Below are 23127 nucleotides of genomic sequence, written 5' to 3' on the forward strand. Positions count from 1 at the left end.
AATATTGCATAAAATACAATTCAATATAATACAATACAATACAATACGACCTAATACGGCGTTCCAAACGAGCCCTTCAATAATCAAATAACACCCCAAAATCAAAGAAATAGAAACCTTAAAATAAAAATGCAAAATAAATTAAAAAAAAAAAAGATAAAACCAATTAGGTTAGAAACAAAAATATGAAATATAGGTATGAATAATAGATGGGGAACTTGCAAAAGTACTGACTTTTAGCTCAATCTTTACAAAAATACTACCACATGGTAGAAATTACTTTTATACTGTCTTGGCCAATTTTTTTCTTTTATACTGTAAACACCAAAAAAAAAATGAGGCCTCCATCTTCCACACTCACGGAGAGAACCACCACAGGAACACCAGAACAATCGGAAAACAACCATTAATTTTGGTGAGATTGAAAAAAAAAAAAAGTAAAATCGACGTCAAATAAATAATCATGGCAAAACAACTGTAAAATAACACTAAAACAAATCAAACAAAAGAAAGGAAAACATGATTAAAAAAACTAAAAAATATTCTGCACATCCTCAATACCCAATATGCAATAGCAGTTATATTTGCAAGCCCAATTTTAAAAAATTAAAACAAAAAAACTACTAAAACAACACAAAAACAAATGTAAAATAATAAAAAGATATAACCACTTAGAAAAACATAAAAGAACCACACACATCAAAACTTTTTTTATAGTGAGCTCGTTAAATGTATTTTAAAGAGAACTAAAATAAAAAAAAAAAAATAACCACAAAATAACCATAGAGAAGGAAGAAGAATTGTATTTTATAGCCTCCATCTTCCACACTCACGGATAGAACCACTACAGCACCACGAGAACACCCAAAAAATAATCATTAATTCTAGCAAGATGGAGCAAGAACAGTGAAATCGACGTTTAAAAAATAAATTATAGAAAACAACCATAAAACAACACTAAAACAAACCAAAAAAAAAAACTAAAAAATAAACACAGTATACTGCAGTATGAAACTTATAAAAATACACAGTAAAAATGTAAAAAAATATCGCCTAGCAATATTTTTGTAAAAAAAATTAGCAAAAATTAGTATACCACGTAAATTTCCCTAATAGATTTATAAAAATAAAGTATATCAATACCATACAAAAACTTTAAATATAAAAAAAAAAAAAAAAAAACCCTAAAAAAATAGCATTTAAAAAAATGGAGTTATTTTATAAATACACAAAAATAACAAAAAATTTACAAAAATACAGTTTACAAAATTTTAAATATTTTTACGATTTTTTTGATTTTATTTACAAAAATACGGTCTTTTTACGTTGAACTCTTGTTTATTTGTTGTTAGTTTTTTGTTCTTTGTATGTTATAGTTTGTTGTTATTTTAATATTATTTAGATGTTATTTTTATGTTATATTTATGTAGTTTTTTTTATTATTTTTGTGTTATTTTTACGAAAAACTGTAAAAATATAAAAAGATTCTTTAAACGTAAAAATGTAATTTTCTTACCAAAAAAAGCCTTATCTAATTATCTTTTCTAAAATTTCATATTTTTATAAGTTTTCTTACGTATATTTGATGTAAATTTGGGGGATAAGCTGAGAAATACTTCTTTTTTTGTATTTTTTTAATAAAAAATACTCTCATATTATAATTCAATAAAATATACCCATTTTTGTGAGTAGGTTGTCCATGTTGGAAATATTTTACCAGGATCTAGATTTACTACCATGTATGTTTCATTAACATCCTAATATGAATTCTAAAACAATGAAAATAAATACATATAAAGTTTAGTAAACCTTACATTGGGTGCAGCGGAATATAATGACTCCTTCCGTTCAGATCTCTAGCCCTTGATTCCTTTCTGTAGCAGAGCATCACCAAGATCTTAACCTGGATCTCTTTCTCTCCTTCCTTTGATGCTGAATCTCCTTCTTGTTGTTTTGGAATCTCCTACAGTCTTACACACTATGATTGAGATACCACTTGATGTGTGTGGGCACTCACTCATTCACTAATGGCTGAAAATATTTAGTGTGAAGAAAGGCTTGGTGTTTCGAATTGAAGAAGAAAGAAGAAGGAAGAGGTCTCATCTAGGTTTTTAGCTTTGGAGGCATTAGTTGGATAATGAGACCATATCCTTCCTTTTATACTATTCTTCAATAGGGTTAGGGTTGAATTAAATGGATTAAAAAAAGAATAAAATATTGGGCAATAAATCATTCTTGGCCGTACACTTAAGTGAGTCAATCTCTAGTTACAATTTTGCCACTTTATTTCAACCACTTATTCTTCTTTTCAATAATACCTATTTTCTAATTCAACCTTATAAATGCCAAACTATTTATTTAATAATTAAAATAACTATCAAATAAAATTGTCATTTATAGTATTTATTAATTAGACTCCATAAAGTCTATTAATTAACAAATAAACCCCAAAATACTATTTCTTCACAATCAAGCCATAACATAGTGAAAATTCATAAAGTAGACATAGTCTAACTTTAGAATTATAATTGATTAATCAAAATCAATTAACTGAGTCTTACAAGCAGTATGGTCTCAACTAGTATGGGGACCATGGGTCTATATATCCGAGCTTCCAATAAGCAGATCAAGAATTTATATCTTAAATTTACTGACTTATTAATTCTTTGTTAAATCCACGCATAGAACTTAGAATTGCACTCTCAGTATATAGAACGCTCTATATGTTCCACCATATAGACACGTCATTAGTTATCCATTGTTATAATCCTAATTTGATCAATGATCCTCTATATAGATGATCTACACTGTAAAGGGATTAGATTACCGTAACACCCTACAATGTGTTTTATTCTTAAAACACTTAACCCCGTATAAATGATATTTCAGCTAAGTGAAATGAGTACTCCATCATTTATTTTTCGTCTGGTCAAGCTCGAAGGAAATCATCCTTTACTTTCTATTTGTCAGATAGAAGCTATAGATTCCATATTTATGTTAGCGCTCCCACTCAATTGCACTATCATGTTCCCAAAATGTACGTATCACCGTGACCCAAAAGTAGGCTTAACTAACAAATCAAAGAACATGTATAATACTCTTGAGATCGAACCTAAACATATCAGGATTAAGATCATTTGATCTAAGATCAACAGGTGATATTGAATTGAATAGATATTACGATAAATTTAATATATCTAATCAAAGTTCAATATCGGCCCCTTCCGATGTATACTCCATACATCCGATGCTGGTAAACTTTGCCAATGCCCTGGAAAGGACATAACACTTATCCAAGGTGTAAGAATACCTATCGCTGATTATCATGTCAGTCTAAATCTAGTGAACTGACAAATCAGGGAAGAAACTTTCAAACATATAATTAAGATTATATTCCACTGTGTTGACAACACTATAATCATTAACAAATTTATATGTTCTGGACTTAAATAGAATTCATACATTATGTACATAATCATGAATTAAATCATGTGAACCATGTAACTGTAACATCCCCGCTTCAAGCCTCCATTGGGTCCTTACACCCACGGAAATAATGGCTCTTATACACGAGTATGTCACTCTGGCTGCATCATGGACTGATGACTGACCCTACAGACCAACACGAGTGTTTTCAGCGTGCTTTGTCCTCACTCACACGCATCCTGGGAAAACTTCCCAGGAGGTCACCCATCCTTGAAATTACTCCAGGCCAAGCACGCTTAACTGTGGAGTTCTTTCGAGATGGGCTACCGAAAAACAAGATGCACCTTGTTGATATAGGTAGTACCAATCAATCCATTTAAGCCCTCTTCAACTGTGTAGTCCCATACCTACACAGTCTCAGATTCATCCCACTTGACCTTCCCCAGGCGGTGTGGGATTGCACAGCTTACCCGGTGTTTCCCCTTACGGATCACGGGACTACTGACTGTCACAATCACCCCCCCTTACGGGGTCCGACGTCCTCGTCGACCACACTTCCGGCTGGGTCAAGGCTCTGATACCATTTGTAACGTCCCCGCTTCAAGCCTCCATTGGATCCTTACACCCACGGACTAATGGCTCTTATACACGAGTACGGGACTCTGGCTGCTTCATGGACTGATGACTGACCCTACAGACCAACACGAGTGTTTCCAGCGTGCTTTGTCCTCACTTGCACGCTTCCTGGGAAAACTTCCCAGGAGGTCACCCATCCTTGAAATTGCTCCAGGCCAAGCACGCTTAACTGTGGAGTTCTTTCGAGATGGGCTACCGAAAAACAAGATGCACCTTGTTGATATAGGCAGTACCAATCAATCCATTTAAGCTCTCTTCAACTGTGCAGTCCCATACCTACACAGTCTTAGAATCATCCCACTTGACCTTCCCCAGGCAGTGTGGGATTGCACAGCTTACCCGGTATTTCCCCTTACGGATCACGGGACTACTGACTGTCACAGTAACATTAAATGTTATTTCTGATCTTTATTAATAAGTAAATCTGATTATATTGAAATGAGTTTTATTTAGGGCATAAAACCCAACAGTCCAATATACTTTTATTTTCCACTTAAGTCTAGCATATAATTTACATTAGCTTAAGGGGTATAATGAGGGCATCATCTAAGTGAGTATATCTTAAATAATATAGAAATAAAAGTGAAAATAAAAAAATGAAGTAAAGTGGATATACAATGTAATTTCTTTTAAATTTGGTATGTTAGAGCAGCTCCAATGCTGGTTGCTCATCAAGCCTTTGTCAGTCTAAGAAAAGCAATCTTGATTGCTTGACCACTAAAGAAAATTGTGTGGGCTACTACAATGGTTACGGTCAAGCAATGGTAGTTGAATTATTTTTTTTATTTTTTTTATGATTTTTCTATCAAAATGTGTATTAATATAATATTTAAAATATTAAAAGTAATTTAATAATATATTAAATAATAGGGTGTGGGTTCATTCTCTTGACTTCTAAAATTGCTTAGTATTGAAATAATTTTAAGAGTAAAGTGGTTAAAAATAATGTAAATGAAAAAAAAGAATATATATATAATATTTTAAGATAATGTAAAAATTGTTAGTTATTTATTTTTTTTTTTTGGGGTAAGTTGAAAAATGCCTCTTTTATTCATCAATTAATCAAATTTACTTCTAATTTTATGTTTATTTGAAACATACCTCTTTTTATATGTATTGTACCCAAAATACCCTTACATAAGAGAATCACATGGAGAGTATCTTGAAGTGATAGGGGTAAAATTGGTACAATGTTTAAAAAAAGAGGTAAAAATGATAGATTTTAAAAAAGAAGGTAAAAATAAAAGAAGACAATATAAAAAGGGTATAGAGTGTAATTTCCTCTTTTTTTTTTAAGATGGTTAGATTGGAGTTGTACTTATTTGGATATCTAAGGGCCCATTGGAATGGATAAGTTCTGGGTGGGCCGTGATGCAGCTTTTGAATGGTGAACAGAACAAACAAAAACAGTACAAAACGACAAACTTATAACTTTACAAGGTCTGCTCTGTTCTATTTCCAACAACTGTGAACTCAACGACAATAGAGGGAACCTTTTGGTTGTGTTTGGGTTTGGGTTGGGGGTGGGGTTGGCCTTCTCTACATCTTGCTTCCTCTCGACTCCAATTCCAGGTTTCTACTTTCCACTTTCCTATTCATCTTTACTACTTTAGGACAACGTTTCGATTTCGGTAAGATTTCATGTTTTTTTTTTGCTTATTTTGTTATTCAAGGACCTAAATTTGTGAAGGGGAATAGAAAGAAACGTCGCTTTTTGATTTTCAATGAGTTTGGTTGTATTCTTATTATTAATGGTATGTTATGTGAATTATGTGAGATGGTAGAGAAAGAGAATACTGTGGATTTTGCGTCGAGGGTTGGGATTTTGCCGCTGTAATTCTTATTTTGGGGTTTTTTTTTTTTTTGTGATATTGGATAATGTTCTTACCAGCCTAACTGAATAATCTTTACAATAAATAAAGTCAGTAAGGCTAGCTTAGTGGTGAGAGAGATTGGAAAAAAAGGAGGGGTCATGCTTCGAACCTAGGACGTTAGAGCTATTAACTGATTGTAAAATACCATTACGCGACACTAAAAAAAGAATAATCTTTGCAATATTTTCTTTTAACACTGTCTGGACTTGGTGTTATCATGTTAGAGAAATCCCAAACGGATGTTTTTTTGTCTCATATTTAGTGTATGTTCTTTTGTTGGATTACTTACATTTTGGGTTTCCTTTTAAAAGTATAAGAGAATGCGGGAAATGTGATCTTGGTTGAGTAAAATTTTATCCTCGCTGTATTTGTTTGCCAACTGTCCAAAACAGCCATTGTGGAAATTGATTTTCATATTTCCTTGCATCAACAACGAACTATTCACTTACCCAACTCCCCAAATAGAGATGTCATCTAAACATATTTGCATCTTTCTCTGCTCATCTCCCTATTGTCACAACTTGGGTTAATCTAGAGAGGGTGTCCTAGCTTTTCTGGGTTGCTTAAACAACCAACTCCTTCTTTTACAAGAACTCTGATTGGTCCAAAAGTTTGTTTAGATAACAAATCTACATTTGCACTTTGTTGTTGTTTTTGTTGCAGGATCTGTACTCTTCTCAGATAGTGCAGTCGGCTTTTTGGTTAGTGCTATTTTTTCTTGGGGGATAATATGAGCTTTACGGGCCCTTCTGTGGGTTCTGGTTAGTTCTTTTTTTTTTTTTTTTTTTTTTGATTTTTCGCTCTAACTTTTATGGCATAGTTTTGTGTTCATGGATTCCTTTTTCCAATAAAAATTAATCTCTGCTTCTTTTATTTTTCCTTCCTTCCCAGTGTCTGGGTTTTCAATTTGTACCTGTTCTTTTCTTGTGTCATTTGCCATTCAATTTGTTTGGATTCTGTTTCCAGGTGCTAGAACTGTTAGAAGAGCATTTGAATTTGGACGGACCTATGTAGTCAGACCCAAAGGTAGACATCAGGCAACTGTAGTTTGGCTACATGGCCTTGGTGATAATGGCTCTAGGTATTACTCTAACTCATCAACCAAATGTTTTTTTCTTTTTCCTTATTGGTTGCCCAACATTGGCGAAGACAGTAAAGATATTGAAGAAACGAAAGGAGCCTAAACCTTGTTTCGTTTGTAATCTCTAAATCCCTCCATCCCCTTCTTTCCCATCATACATTTCTAATGAATGTGCACTATATGCTGACTTTTTTTTGCGGACCATAAAGAACGAAGGTACAAATTTTTATTAAACCTTTGATTTTTCTTCCTGGCAGTTGGTCCCAGCTTTTGGAGACCCTTCCTATTCCAAATGTAAGGATTAAGTAGATCTGAAGTAGCTGTTGCACTTATATGCGCCTCTTTTTTCGTTTTAATTCTAAGGATATAGAAATTGATTAATGCTAAAAATATGTCACAAATAACATGGTGCAGATTAAATGGATATGCCCAACTGCTCCTACTCAGCCAATCTCTGTGTTCGGTGGTTTTCCTTCCACTGCTTGTAAGTCTATTTTGACAGAGAGGCCTGATTATAACCCTCTTTACAAAAATTCCCCTATGGCAACACAATGGCATATTAAAAGAAGAAACTTTAAGTTAAGATGTCACTTTTAGTTGCTTCAAGGAAAGAAAAAAAGATGTCACGTTTAGTTGGAAGTCAAAGAAGTAACTGTAGTAATAATAATCTCGGGCGTATGGACAAATCTTGTCACTGGAGTAGGTTTATTGGCTGTTGGACCTTTATTCACCTTTTTGGATGCTGTTTGGACCTTTATTCATCTTTTTTTTGGATGCTGTCCCTTTAACAGGGTTTGATGTGGAAGACCTTTCAGAAGATGCTTCTGATGATTTAGAGGGTTTGGATTCTGCTGCATCACATGTTGCAAATTTGCTAGCAAATGAGCCCGCTGACAGTGAGTTTCTTCTAGCATTTGTTTCACATCACATTAAATATATAATATATTTTACAAACACAAGCTGTGTTCAAGGTGGTCAACACATAATAGCTTGTGCAATTGGCTAAAATTCTGAATGCGGATAGGTTCTGCATGTCATTGTAGCATAGTGTAACATTACAAATTTACATAATAAAGAAAAAAAAATCAAATAATTGGTGTACATCACATTACATATGTAATATATTTTGCAACCACAAGCTGTGTTCAAGGAGGTCAACACATAAGCTTGTGCAATTGGCTGAAATGCGGATAGGTTTTGCATGTCATTGTAGCATAGTGTAATATTAAAAATTTACATAAAAAAGAAAAAAAATCAATTAATTGGTGTATTTAAACCATGTTTGATGTAACAGAGCTGTTTTTTCATAGCGTTGCATTTTCACTTTCAGTTGATGAATGCTAATGTGATATGATTATTGCAATTTTCCGCTAATATAAACATACACACATATGTGTGTGTGCGGATGAAAGGGTGAGTGCCCGTGTGTGTGTAGAGAGAAGTTATGTTTCCTATACTAATACCCTTCTAATTTTTATTTTTTTTCCAATTATTTTATTGTCTTCATGATATAGATATAGGCTTAACAGATGTTCTTTATTCTACAGTTAAAATTGGAGTAGGGGGTTTCAGTATGGGTGCTGCTGCTGCCCTATACTCTGCAACCTGCTTTATCTCAGGAAAGTATGGAAATGATAATCCTTTCCCAGTTAATATAAGTGCAGTTGTTGGATTAAGTGGATGGCTTCCATGCGCCAAGTATGATTTCTTATGCCTACTTTTATAGTTGCCCGGTTTTATTCATTTTGCATGGATCTGCTCAGTAGTTATGAGTTTTTTTTTTTTAAATCAGGATCTTACGTAACAAGATAGAAGGGGTGGCGGAAGCCACAAGGCGTGCTTCATCCTTGCCCATTTTGTTGTGCCATGGGAAAGGTATACGCGCATTTCTTATATGCTATTATAATTAATGTTTGTTTGAATTCTTCATTCAATAGAGCGATACAATCTATGCTTGGCCTGAACATATTACAACCTTGTTATGCTTAATTTTTTGCAGTTCTATAATCTATTTGCTTAGAGATGAAGTAAATTGAGATGACTGATTTTAACTTTAGTAAAATGGTTATTTCTTTTCGACAAAACTTGGAAGCTATGTGATAATATAGTCAGCCAACAAGGTTTAATCTAAGTGCTTGATAGTTGATATATTTTTAGGAGATATCATTTTACTGCATCCACCTCTGATGAATGGTGCTTCCACTAAGTTAATTATATATGGCATGACACATGCTATCTCATATACTAATTCTTAGTGCTTTTCATACTCATATGCATGATTTATGATATGTACCTTTACCTTGACGGAAGCTGATTTAATTTTGCAGATGTATAAACATATATAAATATATATACATATATATTTTAACTGAAGATTGTAGAATAAAATTCATTGGAGGTGCAGTAAGATAGGAAGGACAGTCATTTGTTTATGCTGATTTGTGGAAAATGTCTACAATCAGTACCATGATGATGTCATTGATTTGTAGCAGGAACTTTAAACAACCTTATGGTGACTAGACCAAAAATATAATACAAATGAAAAGTATAATTTAATTTGCCATGATGTCATTGTAGTGGGCCATCGCCATCCCATATAAAACGTATATAATATGAATTTGTATCCCTTAAGCTTCAGCCCTGGTATATTTTTGCAGTTGATGATGTGGTCATCCACAAATTTGGGGAGAAATCTTCACAGGTCTTGAGTTCGACTGGATTTCAGGACGTCACGTTCAAATCGTATTCAGCGTATGTTATACTTCTATCTCAGACAACATATTACATGTACTTTGACCAGCTAGGAGAAGAATGTGAAGCCTTCTCATTTAAGAAATATATATTTATATATATAATTTTATTACTATTATTATGTTCTTTCTGATTGTGTGTAATGGAACTCTTTCTTTGAGCATGTAGACTTGGCCACTATACTATTCCAGAAGAGATGGATGCGGTCTGTGCTTGGTTGAATTCAAAGTTGAGCCTTGAGGATACTTCATTGGATAACGGTGTGTAAAGCGGAAGACAGACACAAAAATAGTATGGGCAAATTTTTGGATGGCAATGGCAAGGCAACAATGAAATCACTATAAGCACCTTTCTTTTTTTTTTTTTTTTGATGGGGACACTATAAGTGCTATTGGATGATGGATGCAATGTGGACTTTTTCGCTTTTACATTTCAGATCAGTGTAGGTTTTTGTTTTTCTTTCACTTTGGTGTATGTATAACGTGATGTTATTTGGCTGGTTGGCTTGCAGTTGGATAGAACCATAATTGATGATAGTTTGTACTCGTGAATCCACTCATAAGAGGGTTGTTTGGATTTCAGTATTGTGTTGCTACCAAAAAGAGAAACAAAACTTACAATGCTTTGCAGTTTTCAAGTAGAGAAAATACTTATACTGCCTTTTTGTCGATGAAGTGGTGAGTTTTGCTTAGAAGGTTTTGTCTGTGGCATATGGAGCTTGGGTAATTTAGAATTGCTGTAATGTAAAACATATTTTACGACACTCACCTATTATGCACACTGATGTGAAGTAATCACTTCTAACACGATTTTTGCAATAGTATCACATATAATGGATTATATGCCAAGTTAAAGTCATAAATACCATTTGGCAGGTAGGTAAATTTTACTCATTTTCCCTTTATGATCAGTCGAGATAATTTTTACTCATTTTCCCTTCATGATCAGTCAAGGTAAATTTTACTTATTTTCCCTTCATGATCAGTCAAATTAATTTTTACTCATTTTCCCTTCAAGATAGTTACACTTTTCGTTCATGAGTTATTATATAATTTAACAATTATAATCTTACACAAGCTCGAAAATTACCGGCTACCTACACAAATCAAATAATTTGAAATGGAAAGGCAGTGGAATTTGACAATTTCTATACCAAAAGATAACCACAAACCTCACCTCTAATTGCTTTGGAATGCCTTCCGCTTCGTTTCCAAACCAGAATTCATTTCAAAGAATGAGAACACATGAATATTTCATTTGCACTTTCGATAATTTCCACATACAAGAACCTCAACAACAATCAATGATACAATCTAGTCCATAATTTTCTTGGTAAAAAAAAAGGGGGGCATGTGCTGGAAAAACATGGATGCCTTGAGATTTTTTTTCCCAGTAAAAGTGAAAAGGAAACAAAACAAAATTACAACAGATCAAACAATTTTGCACGCTGGTAACAAATACAAATTCATAGAGAAGGGTTACTTTCTAAAATGGGGGCAAGCACAATTTCATCCATGCAGTAGCCATTACCCTAAACAAAGGCATCAAAGGACCTAAAGGGGTATTGCATTTCGGGATAGTTTGTCATTTTCGATACAAACTTCCAGAACAACATTATATTTCACCTGTGACCCTCTTTAACAAAAGACACATCCCCAGTTCCCTCCAGAGGTGATAGCAGGCGCTTCTCTTGATCATCATCGATTTCTGTTGACTCACGGGTGGTACTTGATGGAGACTCACTACCATCATCTTCTAAAAATAATAAACCCAGAAAATCAACACATTTTGGTACACGAGGTAATGCTAGAGCTTTCATTGAACTTGATATCTAACTACATGAGCGTGTGTAAACAAAGTGAAAAGATGAACTCACCAGACATTTCGTGGTATTCTGGCAACTGTTTAACTGTAGTTACTTGAAGGCTTTCAGGCAGCAGGCAACTACATAAAGCACCTGAGATTTTGAAAACAAAAGAATGAAAGCCAGTCTTAGTAGTAGCGTAATGAATCTGATGAATTCACATAGAAACATTACAAGAGTAGAATCTGCAGAGAAAATACAATTGATTATAATATATAAGGTTAATTATGATTATTGCCCCCCAAACTTTAATATATACCAAATTATGCCCCTAAACTTTTAAGGTCGTTAAAATTTTTCCTGAACCATTGAAATTGTTAGATTTAAAGACTTTTGTCAAATTTTAGTAAGAAAAGTCTAATATGAATGAAAGTTCATGAATCATGATTTAGTACATAAATAATCACCAAATTAATAAAAATGAATGAAATTGGACAAAAGTCCTTAAATTCAACAATCTCAATAGTTTAGGGACATAATTTGGTACAAGAGCAAAAATCCTAATTAGCCAATATATAAATATACAAATTTTTATAAAATGGTAGGTGGGGAAGTAAGTCATCACAAGAGTGGTCCTTCTTATTCTTAAACATTGCCTCAGAGAGAGTAACTAGAAGTATAACTAAATGGATGCTTATACCAACATTAAATCAAATAAACTATTCTCAGGGTTTATTTGATTAGATTATAACTTTTTTCACCAGCAAATTATTATTTCTTTTAGTAAATAACAAACCTACTTATTAATGGCTATAGAAGACAAAAAACTTCCACTACAAAACATATTATTGTTCAGCATAGAACAAAATCTCCCGTTAATGAATTAATTATGATATATGAGGGATAATAAAAGTTCCTATGGTAGATGAATTATGAATGATAAGTTCTTACCTAGCCGAGCAAGCCGATTCACCCAGCCTGGGATCCTTTTTCCTGTCAACCTACATGAAATGTCATCTGTGAAATGGTTGCAGTTCTTGGAGATGAGATGATAGGTATCCCCATGATACTCTGAAGCAACACCCTCAATAAATGTCCGGAATTCAGAGATTTGAAGGTTTGTGTAACCCAGGGAGAGAGAATTTCGGTATATAAAACCTGGACAGCTCCTTGGTTCCACTTCAAAAACTCCACTAGCTGGGTAGTCATGGGCTCCAAAACCATACTCCTTACCATGGACTGTAAGTGTAAACATTCAGAAAGAAATTAAATGATGGAATTTCAAAGGAATGAAGTCAATAAATTCAAATGAGTCAGTTCTTCAAAGAACAGAGCCTAGATTATACTTAAATTGTATTATAGTACCTTGATTTCAAGAAAAAAACAACTCGTATGACAACGCTTATTGAAGGGGGAAAATTATTATGCTGAATTTCTTAAAAAAAAAAAAAGAAAAGCCCTCTCTATGATCTAAATGCCCTTTTTTAATGATCAAGGACCAAAATGCAAACCATATGAATATGAGGCCAAACCTGGTTCCGATTATTTGCAAATTATATGCATACAGTCACCTCTTGCACATTAATTAATGATTTACCTAACTAAATTCATCTAAAATTACTATGGGTTTCTCAAAAAACTACTTAAGTAGTAATCTATTAATTGTAACTGCCCTGATTTATACCATGTCCTAACTAAACTCAAACTGTGCCATAATGAAATGGAAACTTTCACTTCTAAAAGTACGCTAACTTTAATGATATAAGACCAATAGAGATTTGGTAGTTCAATTATTTATCATCCGTGTGTTACAGCAAGGTACACAACAAAATTTTATACTTCAAACGAATGAATAGAAAAGTTTGATTGATTAAACGTTAAAACACCTAAAAGAAAAACACTTTAAGCATACTAATCCCAGATACAAATGCATATTCATGATTTACCAAGGGCACACATAAAAGTAATAATAAGAGAGGAGAAACAGATTATTCACAAGAGTACTTATCAAGAAACGCACAGGAAAAATTCAAAGTAAAATACAGCAGAACCCAGATCAGAGAAACTCATAAAACATCAAAATACATTTAGAGAAAACAATAGAAAGAATGATAAAATAAAATATAATTGTCACAAAGAGAAAGTTTGAGAGACCTTGAATACCCGAGTGGAAAATTCCAAAACCGAACCAATAGGTGTAACTGTTAACAGGTGTAAGATCGTAGATATTCAAAACCACTTCGGTGTCGACACAATTTTTGGTGCTATGAAGACCACCGCTGCCGGAGGTGCTTTCTGCTCCCATTTCTCACAACAGTTTGGAATTCGAAACAAACCCCAAATGAAATACGAGCCTCACAGATCCACCTCCGGCTGTGGGTGTCGCTGTAGGAGAAGAAGGAAGGCTTTGAGCCTTTTGAGGAATGATATCAATTTTACCTCTTTTTCCTTTCTTTTATTTATGTTTGCCTTTAAATTAAAAATCTTCTTTTACTTCTTTACTTTTTGACTAAAATTAGTTTGGAAAATAAACTTTTAAACAAACAACAATAAAATCTGTTTCAAAAAAACAACAATAAAATAAGGGGTAATTAGATCACCATTTTTTTTTTGAGAAAGAATAAAGCTTAATTAGATCACCATTTCAACAATAACAATAATAACCATTATTAAAAAAAAACAATAAAAATAATAATTTGAAGAAAAATAGGATTGGGATTGCTTTCCAATTATGACCTATAGGCTAAATGGCTGGTGACAAGGTGGCACTATGAATATGATAATATTTATATGTGAGACAACTAGTGTCTCTAATTATTCAAATAATTATTGACATTTAACATGCAAACTCAAATTATAATATTAAAGTTTTCAAAAAAAAAAATATAATATTAAATACCTTTGCAAAAAAAATTATAATATTTAATAAAGAATACTAATACTATACCACATCATTTTTTATTATATATTATTGTAAATAAAAAAGTTTGTGATTTAAATGTGTGGATCATTACTCATAAAAAATAATAATAATAAGTGCAAGAGTAAATATATGGTATGGTAAATACTACTTTTTTTCATTGTCAAAAAAAAAGAAGGAAAAAACATAATAATATGTATATGGTTGGTATATTAGATTTTGGATATGTTTACAATTTGGGTCTTTTTTTTTATTAATTTTGTAAAGAGCTACAAAACACTTTTTATTTTATTTTGTTAATTTTGTATATTTTAGATATGATTTGGCTGAGAATTTCTACCCGGAGTCAAAATTATTTAGTTAAGTTGAGGTCTTATTGGTTAGTGGGGCACATCGATAATGTGGTTAGTGGGGCACATCGATAATGACAATCTACAGAAATTAAACATTATTATGTAAATGCATTACAAGTTGTCCCATTTTTTATCCTTCAGTCATTGCCTTCACTAGGAATATTTTTTCACCATTTAAAACAACAGCGCCATAAACAAAACCATAATCTAAATCTACTTCTGGTCATAATTATTCTATTTTACAGCACACTAGTAAATCAAGCACTTCGGCTTTTTTGACCCATCAGTTTCTATACTCTCCCATAATATCAGGAATGAATCAAAGCATTTGTTACCACATAGATTGTTAGAATTGAACATTGTTCAGAACAGAAGAAATAAGTGAGAGCACTTCCTATGAAATATTGAAGTAGAATTATACATGTTGATCTGAATTTATCTGTAACTTGAAATTTAGAAAACAAGTGTAACCATTATAAACCCATAATTCATCGGGAAACCAGATGAGTTATAGGATCAATATTCATCGGACTGAACAAAATGCATGGATGCCATATTCCAGACAAGGCCTTAACTTTGTGTATGTTTTGGCTCTGGAAACACCCGAAAAATGTGCAGAAAGTCTAACTCTTACTATAGCCTTCTAATTGTGAGGTCACTCAGGTCAGAGAATCTATAAAAAGCAATGGCCACTGATCTCTAATATATCTGCAAAACTTATCAAATGAAATCTGTTCACAGATTTGTCTCCTAGAACTCAACTTAGGATTGGGATTGGCTTGTTCACCAGCCAAATGGACTTACAAAAGTTCAGTAAGTATATGCACTGCAGGCAACAATAATAGAGGTCATTCATGATTCAACACATCTCATGGGCCTTCACATAGCAACATCTGGATCCAGCCTTCTCTGAATTGCAGCTGCAGCCTGTAACAATGAGGTAAAGGTGTGTCAAGACGAGACACAGATAAAGTTGTGAGCAACAACAGGAAGAGAACTCAAGTCTGTGATCATTACCTCCATATTTCCAACCTTGTACTGGTAAGCCATCTCCTCCCTGAGTTGAGCTTGCTCTTTCATTGCTTGTGCCTGGGATATAGTGTGCAAGAAGCATAAAAAAATTATGGACTAGTGGGTTAAAAATCAAACTTCAGCTATAATTAACAATGCAGAGGAAACTAACCATTCCACCCTGCATGGACCGCTTCAAAGCTGCCACCTCTTCTTCTTTCTGCTTTTCACGTACTATCATCATTTCTTGCCTGAAGAAAATATTGTGAATTAGGCCAATAATTTTCATATCTCATCTTCTTCACTCCTTAAATAAACTTCTATTCCTCTTGATGATGAGAAATGGGTGAGAACACAATTTCAAAGAAGAAGATAATAGAAGATGCTTCGCATGAGAACTTTTGATAAAAATGTTTCAAATTTTTACTTTCTTTGTTTTCAAATATCACCACAAAATACATTCAACTTATTATTTTACAAGCAAACTCAAACAAATCTTCACCCCAAACCTTCTCCAGAAGCAGGCACCCGACTACCATAATAATTTAAATGATTAAAGCCTTTTTGGCAGCTGAATAATAAAATGCAATGTATTAATAATGATATTTGGCGCAATTCCCTCTTATAAGGCAATTTAAAGAACTGTTGGTGGATTTTTTCCAGCATTTCTGTACTCTGATTATTTGAATGATATGGTCATTATTCAAAAAAAAATTCTTCAGCTTAATTTAAAAGGATTTATTTTCATTATTATTATTATTAAAAAAACAAAAAGAAAAATCTTTCTAATCAATTAAACATGAATAATGTAAACGCTAGAACCTGTCCAGTAAGTTGAATAAACACAAACACACACAACAGCAAGAAGACAAGCCCTGATATGACAAATCACTTTAAAATACAGAAAAACGCGAAAACCATACTTCAACTAAAACATACCTGCGTATTTCTTCATCATTAAACACTGTACGTTCTTTTTCCTGAACCTTCTTGAAACCCTTTTTCATTTCTTTTTCCAGTTGGTGTCTGAAATGTGCATCAAGGCTATAATACCTGCCAACCAAAAAATTGAATTAAACACTAGTCAACGAGTAATCTACATTACATACATGCATTATGAGTAGTGCTGCAAATAATAAGATATAAAAGCTCCCAACACACTAAAAGCTATTATCTCGCCTTTATTTTATTATTGACACATATAATATTGGTAATTGATAACATTCTTGCAAACCTATTTTGGATGATGCCAGTCTATAATAATACTTCAAAGAAAGCAGGAAATATAAAATAGATGTGTGGAAAGCATAGTTTGGCAAAAGGAGTCACATAATATGGAAGCAACAGAAAAACACATCCCAAACTACACAGTTAAACAGAGAAAACAACTGTATGAAAAAAGGCCTTCAAATATTACAAGAAAAAAAGAAACAGATTAACTCTATGAACATTGTTTGACAAACATTTATAGTTTCTACAAAACCTCTTAAAACAGGACACAGATAAAGCTTATACAACTAACAAACTTAACTCACTTTTTAGAAAGAAAAGTTGCAGTGTTGTGGTCTTCCATGAATCTGTACAAAATAACATGGAGCAATATTAGAATTCACCAAAAGTGCTTTGACTTGAAACAAAAATAATAAGCGAGTGACTTTTATTTGTTCGACGAGAAAATATTGGCTTACTCCTTAGACATCTATTTTTCTTTTCAACTGGGCAAGCTTTCTAAATTAACCTACAAAGAGAGCCAGTCATGTAATAACTATAGAACAATTCTCAACAAAATAAGTGAAAATTATTCTTTCTTTCTACATCAACTGCACCAAATTAAACCTGCAAAAGGCTTTGACGAGTGTGATTAAAATTACCTGTTTCACCTCTGCCAACCAAGCAGTGAACTCCGGTCGTTTTGTCCTACAAAATGCAGTGCACGTACGGCAAATATATCAATTGAATAATTGTAAGGTCAACATATATATGTGTACGTAAGCAACTCTCTACAGAAAGAAAAGAAAATCTTTATATATGTATATTCATCATACAAGTTTTATTACTATTTTCATTTTGGCAGATGCCATTTAGAGAGATTTCATTATCAGAAGCATAGTGAAACAATACAAGACAGCAATTCATAGTCCATAGCTGCTGTAAGATTAATTTTCATTTGCTTTAAGCCGCCAACTTATGAGTACTTTCACATTCTTCAATATAATCATCCATAGTCCACTTATTCAATCCATCATAAATCATGATCTATAAAGCTGAGATTTTGAGATATGCAAACACCCAGATATTTATATAACCTCAACATGTAATGACACATAGTTCTCACTTAAATTCTACTCTTCCTTTCCTACAGTTTCTCAGCAGCAAAAGAGATATAAAAACAAGAAATTGTGTGTAAAGAATAGGTTACCACATATCAGTTTCTCTGATAATCCCATACTTCCCCCACGAATTCGTGACAGCACCTTTCTTCCCTCTTTCCTTTTTCTCCTTCTTTTTCTTCTTTCTCTTCTCCTTCTTCTTCTTCCTCTCTTCCTCTCTCTCTTTTCTCCTCCTCTTCCGCTCCTTCTCTTTTTTCCTCCTCCTCCTCTCTTTCTCCTCCTCTTTCTCTCTTTTCCTCTTTTCTCTCTTCCTCTTCCTCCTCCTCCTCTCACTCTCGCTCTCCTCCGTGCCCGAACCCTCAGACACCGACTCGGACTCCGATTCCGTACCACTATCCTCAGAATCCGAGTACTCTGATTCGGAGCCCGAACTCGTTTCCTCCTCGCTGCTGTATCGTCTCCGCGATTTTCGCTTCCTTCTTTGGCTTTTCTCGTGTTTTACGTCTTCACCGTCGGAATCGGAACTTTCCCGCGTTTTCCTTTTGGATTTGCTGTGTTTTCTTTCATCTTCGGATTCATGGAAAGAATTTTCCCGGAGTTTCCTGGATTTTCTGTCACTTTCTTCTTCTCTCTCTACACGCTTGTCATCTCTCTCCGGCATCACGCCGTCCCGATCTTTCGCCATTTAGCTATCACTGCGAGAACGAAACTTAGTTCAAGGAGGCGAAAAGAAGCGTACAGCTCAGTCGCCAATGGAGAATTGAGGCCACTTTTGCACTTCTCTTGGACCATGATCATACCAAGTTTCATTAAAAACAGTAACTTAGGCCCACCCTTACATGGGCTAAATTATTAAACCCAGGTACACAATTCTTCCTTTGTTTCCAACAAGCTTTAATATGGGCCTTAACTACTCAATCCACCTCATCTCTCACAACAATAAGATATTGTGTATGGGATTTCATAACAAAGTTAGAAAAATATGGCATTTTTAGGTTTGCCACTCTTCTATGGTATTTTTTGTTAGGCTAAAATTAGTCTAAGATTCGGGTCATATTTCGGTTAGTTTTCACTCTTTGTTTCTAGTTTTAGGGCTATATTACGCTTGATTCTTTTGTTTCAGGTCCTCGGGCATTTAAAGAAAGTATGTACAAGAATTGAGGAAAAATGGTGAAAGAATCGAGAAGAAAAACCAAGATTGGTGTCGCTGCCTGTTCCCGTCGTGACGGGGAATTTGCCAGTCGCGACGGGAACTGGCAGAAAGTTTTCAAGAAATTTGAAGTTGAACTCCCGTCGCGACGGGGGCTTTGCCAGTCGCGACGGGGACCCTTATGACGGGATTTTTGGGCAGTTTCGTAATTTCACGAATTTTAAAGATGAGAATTGGTTTAAATAGTAAGGGTTCGTGAAAATTAGAGGGGATTCGAATTGGAACCACAGAAACAAAGGAGGAGGCTAGAAGAGCGGCTTGTGGCGACCCGGATCAATTGCTTCAACTAGTTCTTTCTCTTCTCTTTAATTTTTCTATGTTCTTTTCTATTTCAATGTTAATTATGGATTTGATTATGGATGTTTTGAACTAAACTCCTATTTAGGGAGAATGATGAATGTTGTTTAAGTTTTTCCTAGTTAATGATTAATTGTCATTCCTCCATCTTGATTGTGAATACTATTCATATTTGTGTTTAATTTCCATGTGCAAGATTGATCACCTTTTACATGTTTTATGATCTCAATTCGAAATCTGAAAAGTGAGAATTGAGAATGGTAAAATTGGATAGTCTAGGTTTTGATGTGAAACGAAAGTATTTACATAGCCTTTGTGACATTTAGATTATTGCTTAATGCTGATTTCATGTTAGTTTAATTAAGAAATTAATTAGAGAGCATGAGATTTAGAACCTAGAAGATCTGAAAAGAGCTAGGTTAATTCATAATCTGTCTTTCACTTCAAGAGAAGGATAGCATTTAAACATTAACATTGGTAACTTAACAACAGGATTCGTCTCCCTATTTTCTTATCTTGATTAATCTTCCTTTGTTATTTTTAATTTTCTGCATTGTTTTATTTAATTCATAAAAAGTATTCTTTTACCAGATAGAATTAATAGTATAATTTAGCAGTAATTAGTCCAATTCCCTGTGGTTCGACCTCACCTGTGTGAGTTTACTACTTGATTGCGTATACTTGCGTAGTGATTATAAATTGAGCAACAAGTTTTTGGCGCCGTTGCCGGGGAATTGTTTAAAGATTAATATTACATAAAATTATACTAACTTCTACTTTGGTTAATTCTTTTGCTTATTTCTAATTTGTTTCTTTTAGATTAAATTTTGTAATATTATTAAAAATTAAATTTTTTTTCTAATTTGGTTTTTCTTTTTAGTTTTAGTATTAATTTTGTTGTTTCAATTTTTTTTTATCTTTTTAGTACTAATTTAGTTTTATTATTTTTTTAATTTTACTAATGTTTTACTTATGAGTTTGAACTGCAAGATAAATCCAGATGCTATATCTTGATGATTTTGTCCAACAACACAATGAACCATTCTATTCTGCTTGGAGGAGATTTAAAGAGCTTGGAGAGAGATGTTATCCCACTTTCTCAAGTGGATGTTTTACATGGCTCTTGTATAATGGACTTAACGATGAAACAAGAAGTTGGGTTGAGTATGGAGCAGAGGCAACTGGAGCGCCTCTATTAATGAGAGGCTATGACGTAATAGATCTATTGAATAACATGGTAGATTTTGATTACGATTGGCATTGGAATCCATCACTTCAGGGTTGGAGTCACCAATACCCACCTTATTGCCCAAATTCATCCCAACAAACAGAAAAAGAGGAGCAACTACTATCACTTCTACAATCACTTCCAGGAGAGATTAATCGCTTAACTGACATGGTGAGATCTTTATGTGATAATTCAATGACTCGTGATTCAGAATGTAATAACTCCAATGATGAAAGTTATGAGAGTTGTTGGTACAATGAAGAAGGGTCATTATTTGAATACAAGGAAGATAATGAGCCTACAGTTGAAGATCAAGATCCTTGTGAAAAGGAAATCATTGAATATGAAATCATAAGTGAGGGTATGGATAGCCAAGTGAAGAGTGAGCAACAAGAAGAAGGGTTGTTAGATGAAAGTGTTGAAACTGTGACATTGGAGGATGAGGAAGAACATGACATCATTGATTCAACTGCATCAATGATATTGACAAACAAACCACCAATGGATCCATATATTTCATCAACACCATATTATATCCTCTACGAGCTTCGAAAGGCTTCTCCCCAAGCTCATCATCGAAAGTCTTGTGTTGTTGGTGTGGTTTTTGGTTCAAACTCATTACATGCCAAGCTTGAGGGCATTTTTAAAAACAACTTTCAAGTTGTCCAACATGACGCTTATTACGGGCGTCAACCGCTTGTTGATGTGGCGCTCAGGTAAGTTTCCTTTCCTTTTTCTTTAATGTCACATTGGGGACAATGTCATATTTAGTTTGGGGGGAGAGACTTAAAATTTTTAAATTTTGCATTTTAATTATCTGTTTTAGTTTTTTTGTTTTAGTTAAGGAATGGCAATAAGCTTGACGATAGTTGTATACTGCTGATTAGTGTGATGTGTTCTGAAATTGTAAAATAACTGTGTGCTTGATTCTGTTAACTCTTTGGATTAGTTTGGATGCTTAGAAACCTGTGTTTATCTGCAAAAATATTCAATGTGTGAAAATTGTTATAATTGTTTTACTATGGTTTGTGGTAAGATTGACAGGATAGTTTAGAACTTGCATGTTTATTCTCTTGAGACGAAATCCTTGATAGTGTTCAATTGGAATATGATTTAGGCATTTGTTGGATAGTTTGAGCCTTTCAAGCCTACCGTAATAAGATGTATCCCTAGTTAACCTTTTGAGCCTGAACCTGTTATGTTTTTCACCCATCGATTTGAAAAATTGCAACCACACTATTAATTTTTCTTCACCATGTTATCCATGATATCATAAGCTACATAATTAGTTTGGGGGAGGAGAAACATTTAGTGTGAGGAAATAGTGAGAGTGAGAAAAACTTGTAAGATTGAGAAGAAAAAAAATTGTGTAATTCAATGTCACTGAACAAAAAAATGAAATATGATGAAAAAAAAAAAACACAATAAAAAGTAAAAATATGTGTGAAATTTTTTTTCAGTGATGTTGAAAAATAATAGAGATGTCTGCTATCAATCTTGGTAAATCTGGGAATATTATGGGATCTTAGAAGAAAGAAAAGTAAGAAGCTTGTGGGTTCTGTTTGTGTGCTGATGATATCTTGAGTCAAAATTGACTTTTGCCTTTCCCTGAATATCTGAGCCATACTACCTAAAGCCTTGAAAAGACCTAATGATTCCAAAGAATACTGTCAACATTAGTGGAGAAAGGTAAGCATGCAAGCTTATGAGTTATCGGGTTGTGGAACTGTTAGAAAGAGTAAAACTTTTATAACAATGTTTCACATTTGAATAAAGTTTTGCAGTTGTACATAGTGTTATAAACTGAGCATCTAAATTAATTTTTAGAGTTGGTAGAATTGAAATTCTAGTTTGCGCAATAGAAGAGAACAACACATGAGGCAGTAGTATTATGATTATCTGATAGCGTAGTTAGTAGATTAGTAGTTAGTAGTATTTATCTTACTCGAGGGCGAGTAAGAATCTAGTTTGGGGGAATTTGTTAGGCTAAAATTAGTCTAAGATTCGGGTCATATTTCGGTTAGTTTTCACTCTTTGTTTCTAGTTTTAGGGCTATATTACGCTTGATTCTTTTGTTTCAGGTCCTCGGGCATTTAAAGAAAGTATGTACAAGAATTGAGGAAAAATGGTGAAAGAATCGAGAAGAAAAACCAAGATTGGTGTCGCTGCCTGTTCCCGTCGCGACGGGGAATTTGCCAGTCGCGAC

The 23127-nt window shown here is 33.6% G+C and overlaps 3 protein-coding genes across 6 annotated transcripts; 1 reads left to right on the top strand and 2 right to left on the bottom strand.

Moving 5' to 3' along the window:
- The first annotated feature begins 5415 nt into the window (after positions 1 to 5415).
- Positions 5416 to 10349, top strand: LOC115706273 (uncharacterized). 3 transcript variants are annotated; one of them, XM_030633861.2, is made up of 10 exons: positions 5416 to 5634; positions 6600 to 6697; positions 6903 to 7017; positions 7275 to 7311; positions 7432 to 7501; positions 7809 to 7913; positions 8565 to 8715; positions 8810 to 8892; positions 9675 to 9768; positions 9937 to 10349. In XM_030633861.2, the coding sequence occupies exons 2-10, from the start codon at positions 6667 to 6669 to the stop codon at positions 10034 to 10036; spliced, it is 786 nt and encodes a 261-aa protein (XP_030489721.2). In that variant the 5' UTR covers positions 5416 to 5634; positions 6600 to 6666; the 3' UTR covers positions 10037 to 10349. The 3 variants fall into 3 exon arrangements, with proteins under 3 accessions (XP_030489721.2, XP_060964264.1, XP_030489722.2); XM_030633862.2 differs by having other exon boundaries at positions 5520 to 5693; XM_061108281.1 differs by having other exon boundaries at positions 5487 to 5634; positions 9675 to 10349.
- Positions 10350 to 10993: 644 nt separating this feature from the next.
- LOC115706274 (deSI-like protein At4g17486) lies at positions 10994 to 14216 on the bottom strand. 2 transcript variants are annotated; one of them, XM_030633863.2, is made up of 4 exons: positions 13727 to 14216; positions 12524 to 12811; positions 11645 to 11725; positions 10994 to 11523 (listed from the first exon to the last, which is right to left on the bottom strand). In XM_030633863.2, the coding sequence occupies exons 1-4, from the start codon at positions 13875 to 13877 to the stop codon at positions 11390 to 11392; spliced, it is 654 nt and encodes a 217-aa protein (XP_030489723.1). In that variant the 5' UTR covers positions 13878 to 14216; the 3' UTR covers positions 10994 to 11389. The 2 variants fall into 2 exon arrangements, with proteins under 2 accessions (XP_030489723.1, XP_030489724.1); XM_030633864.2 differs by having other exon boundaries at positions 10994 to 11520; positions 13727 to 14118.
- Positions 14217 to 15216: 1000 nt separating this feature from the next.
- On the bottom strand, positions 15217 to 19835 carry LOC115706275 (vicilin-like seed storage protein At2g18540). The gene is given in 8 exon segments (XM_030633865.2): positions 15217 to 15772; positions 15863 to 15934; positions 16029 to 16107; positions 16796 to 16909; positions 17392 to 17433; positions 17545 to 17594; positions 17728 to 17773; positions 18276 to 19835. Coding segments are annotated over 8 exon segments (1047 nt in total). The 5' UTR covers positions 18872 to 19835; the 3' UTR covers positions 15217 to 15724.
- Positions 19836 to 23127: the final 3292 nt, after the last annotated feature.

The sequence above is a fragment of the Cannabis sativa genome, chromosome 1 (genome assembly GCF_029168945.1).
Source record: "Cannabis sativa cultivar Pink pepper isolate KNU-18-1 chromosome 1, ASM2916894v1, whole genome shotgun sequence".
Taxonomy (NCBI): Eukaryota; Viridiplantae; Streptophyta; class Magnoliopsida; order Rosales; family Cannabaceae; genus Cannabis; species Cannabis sativa.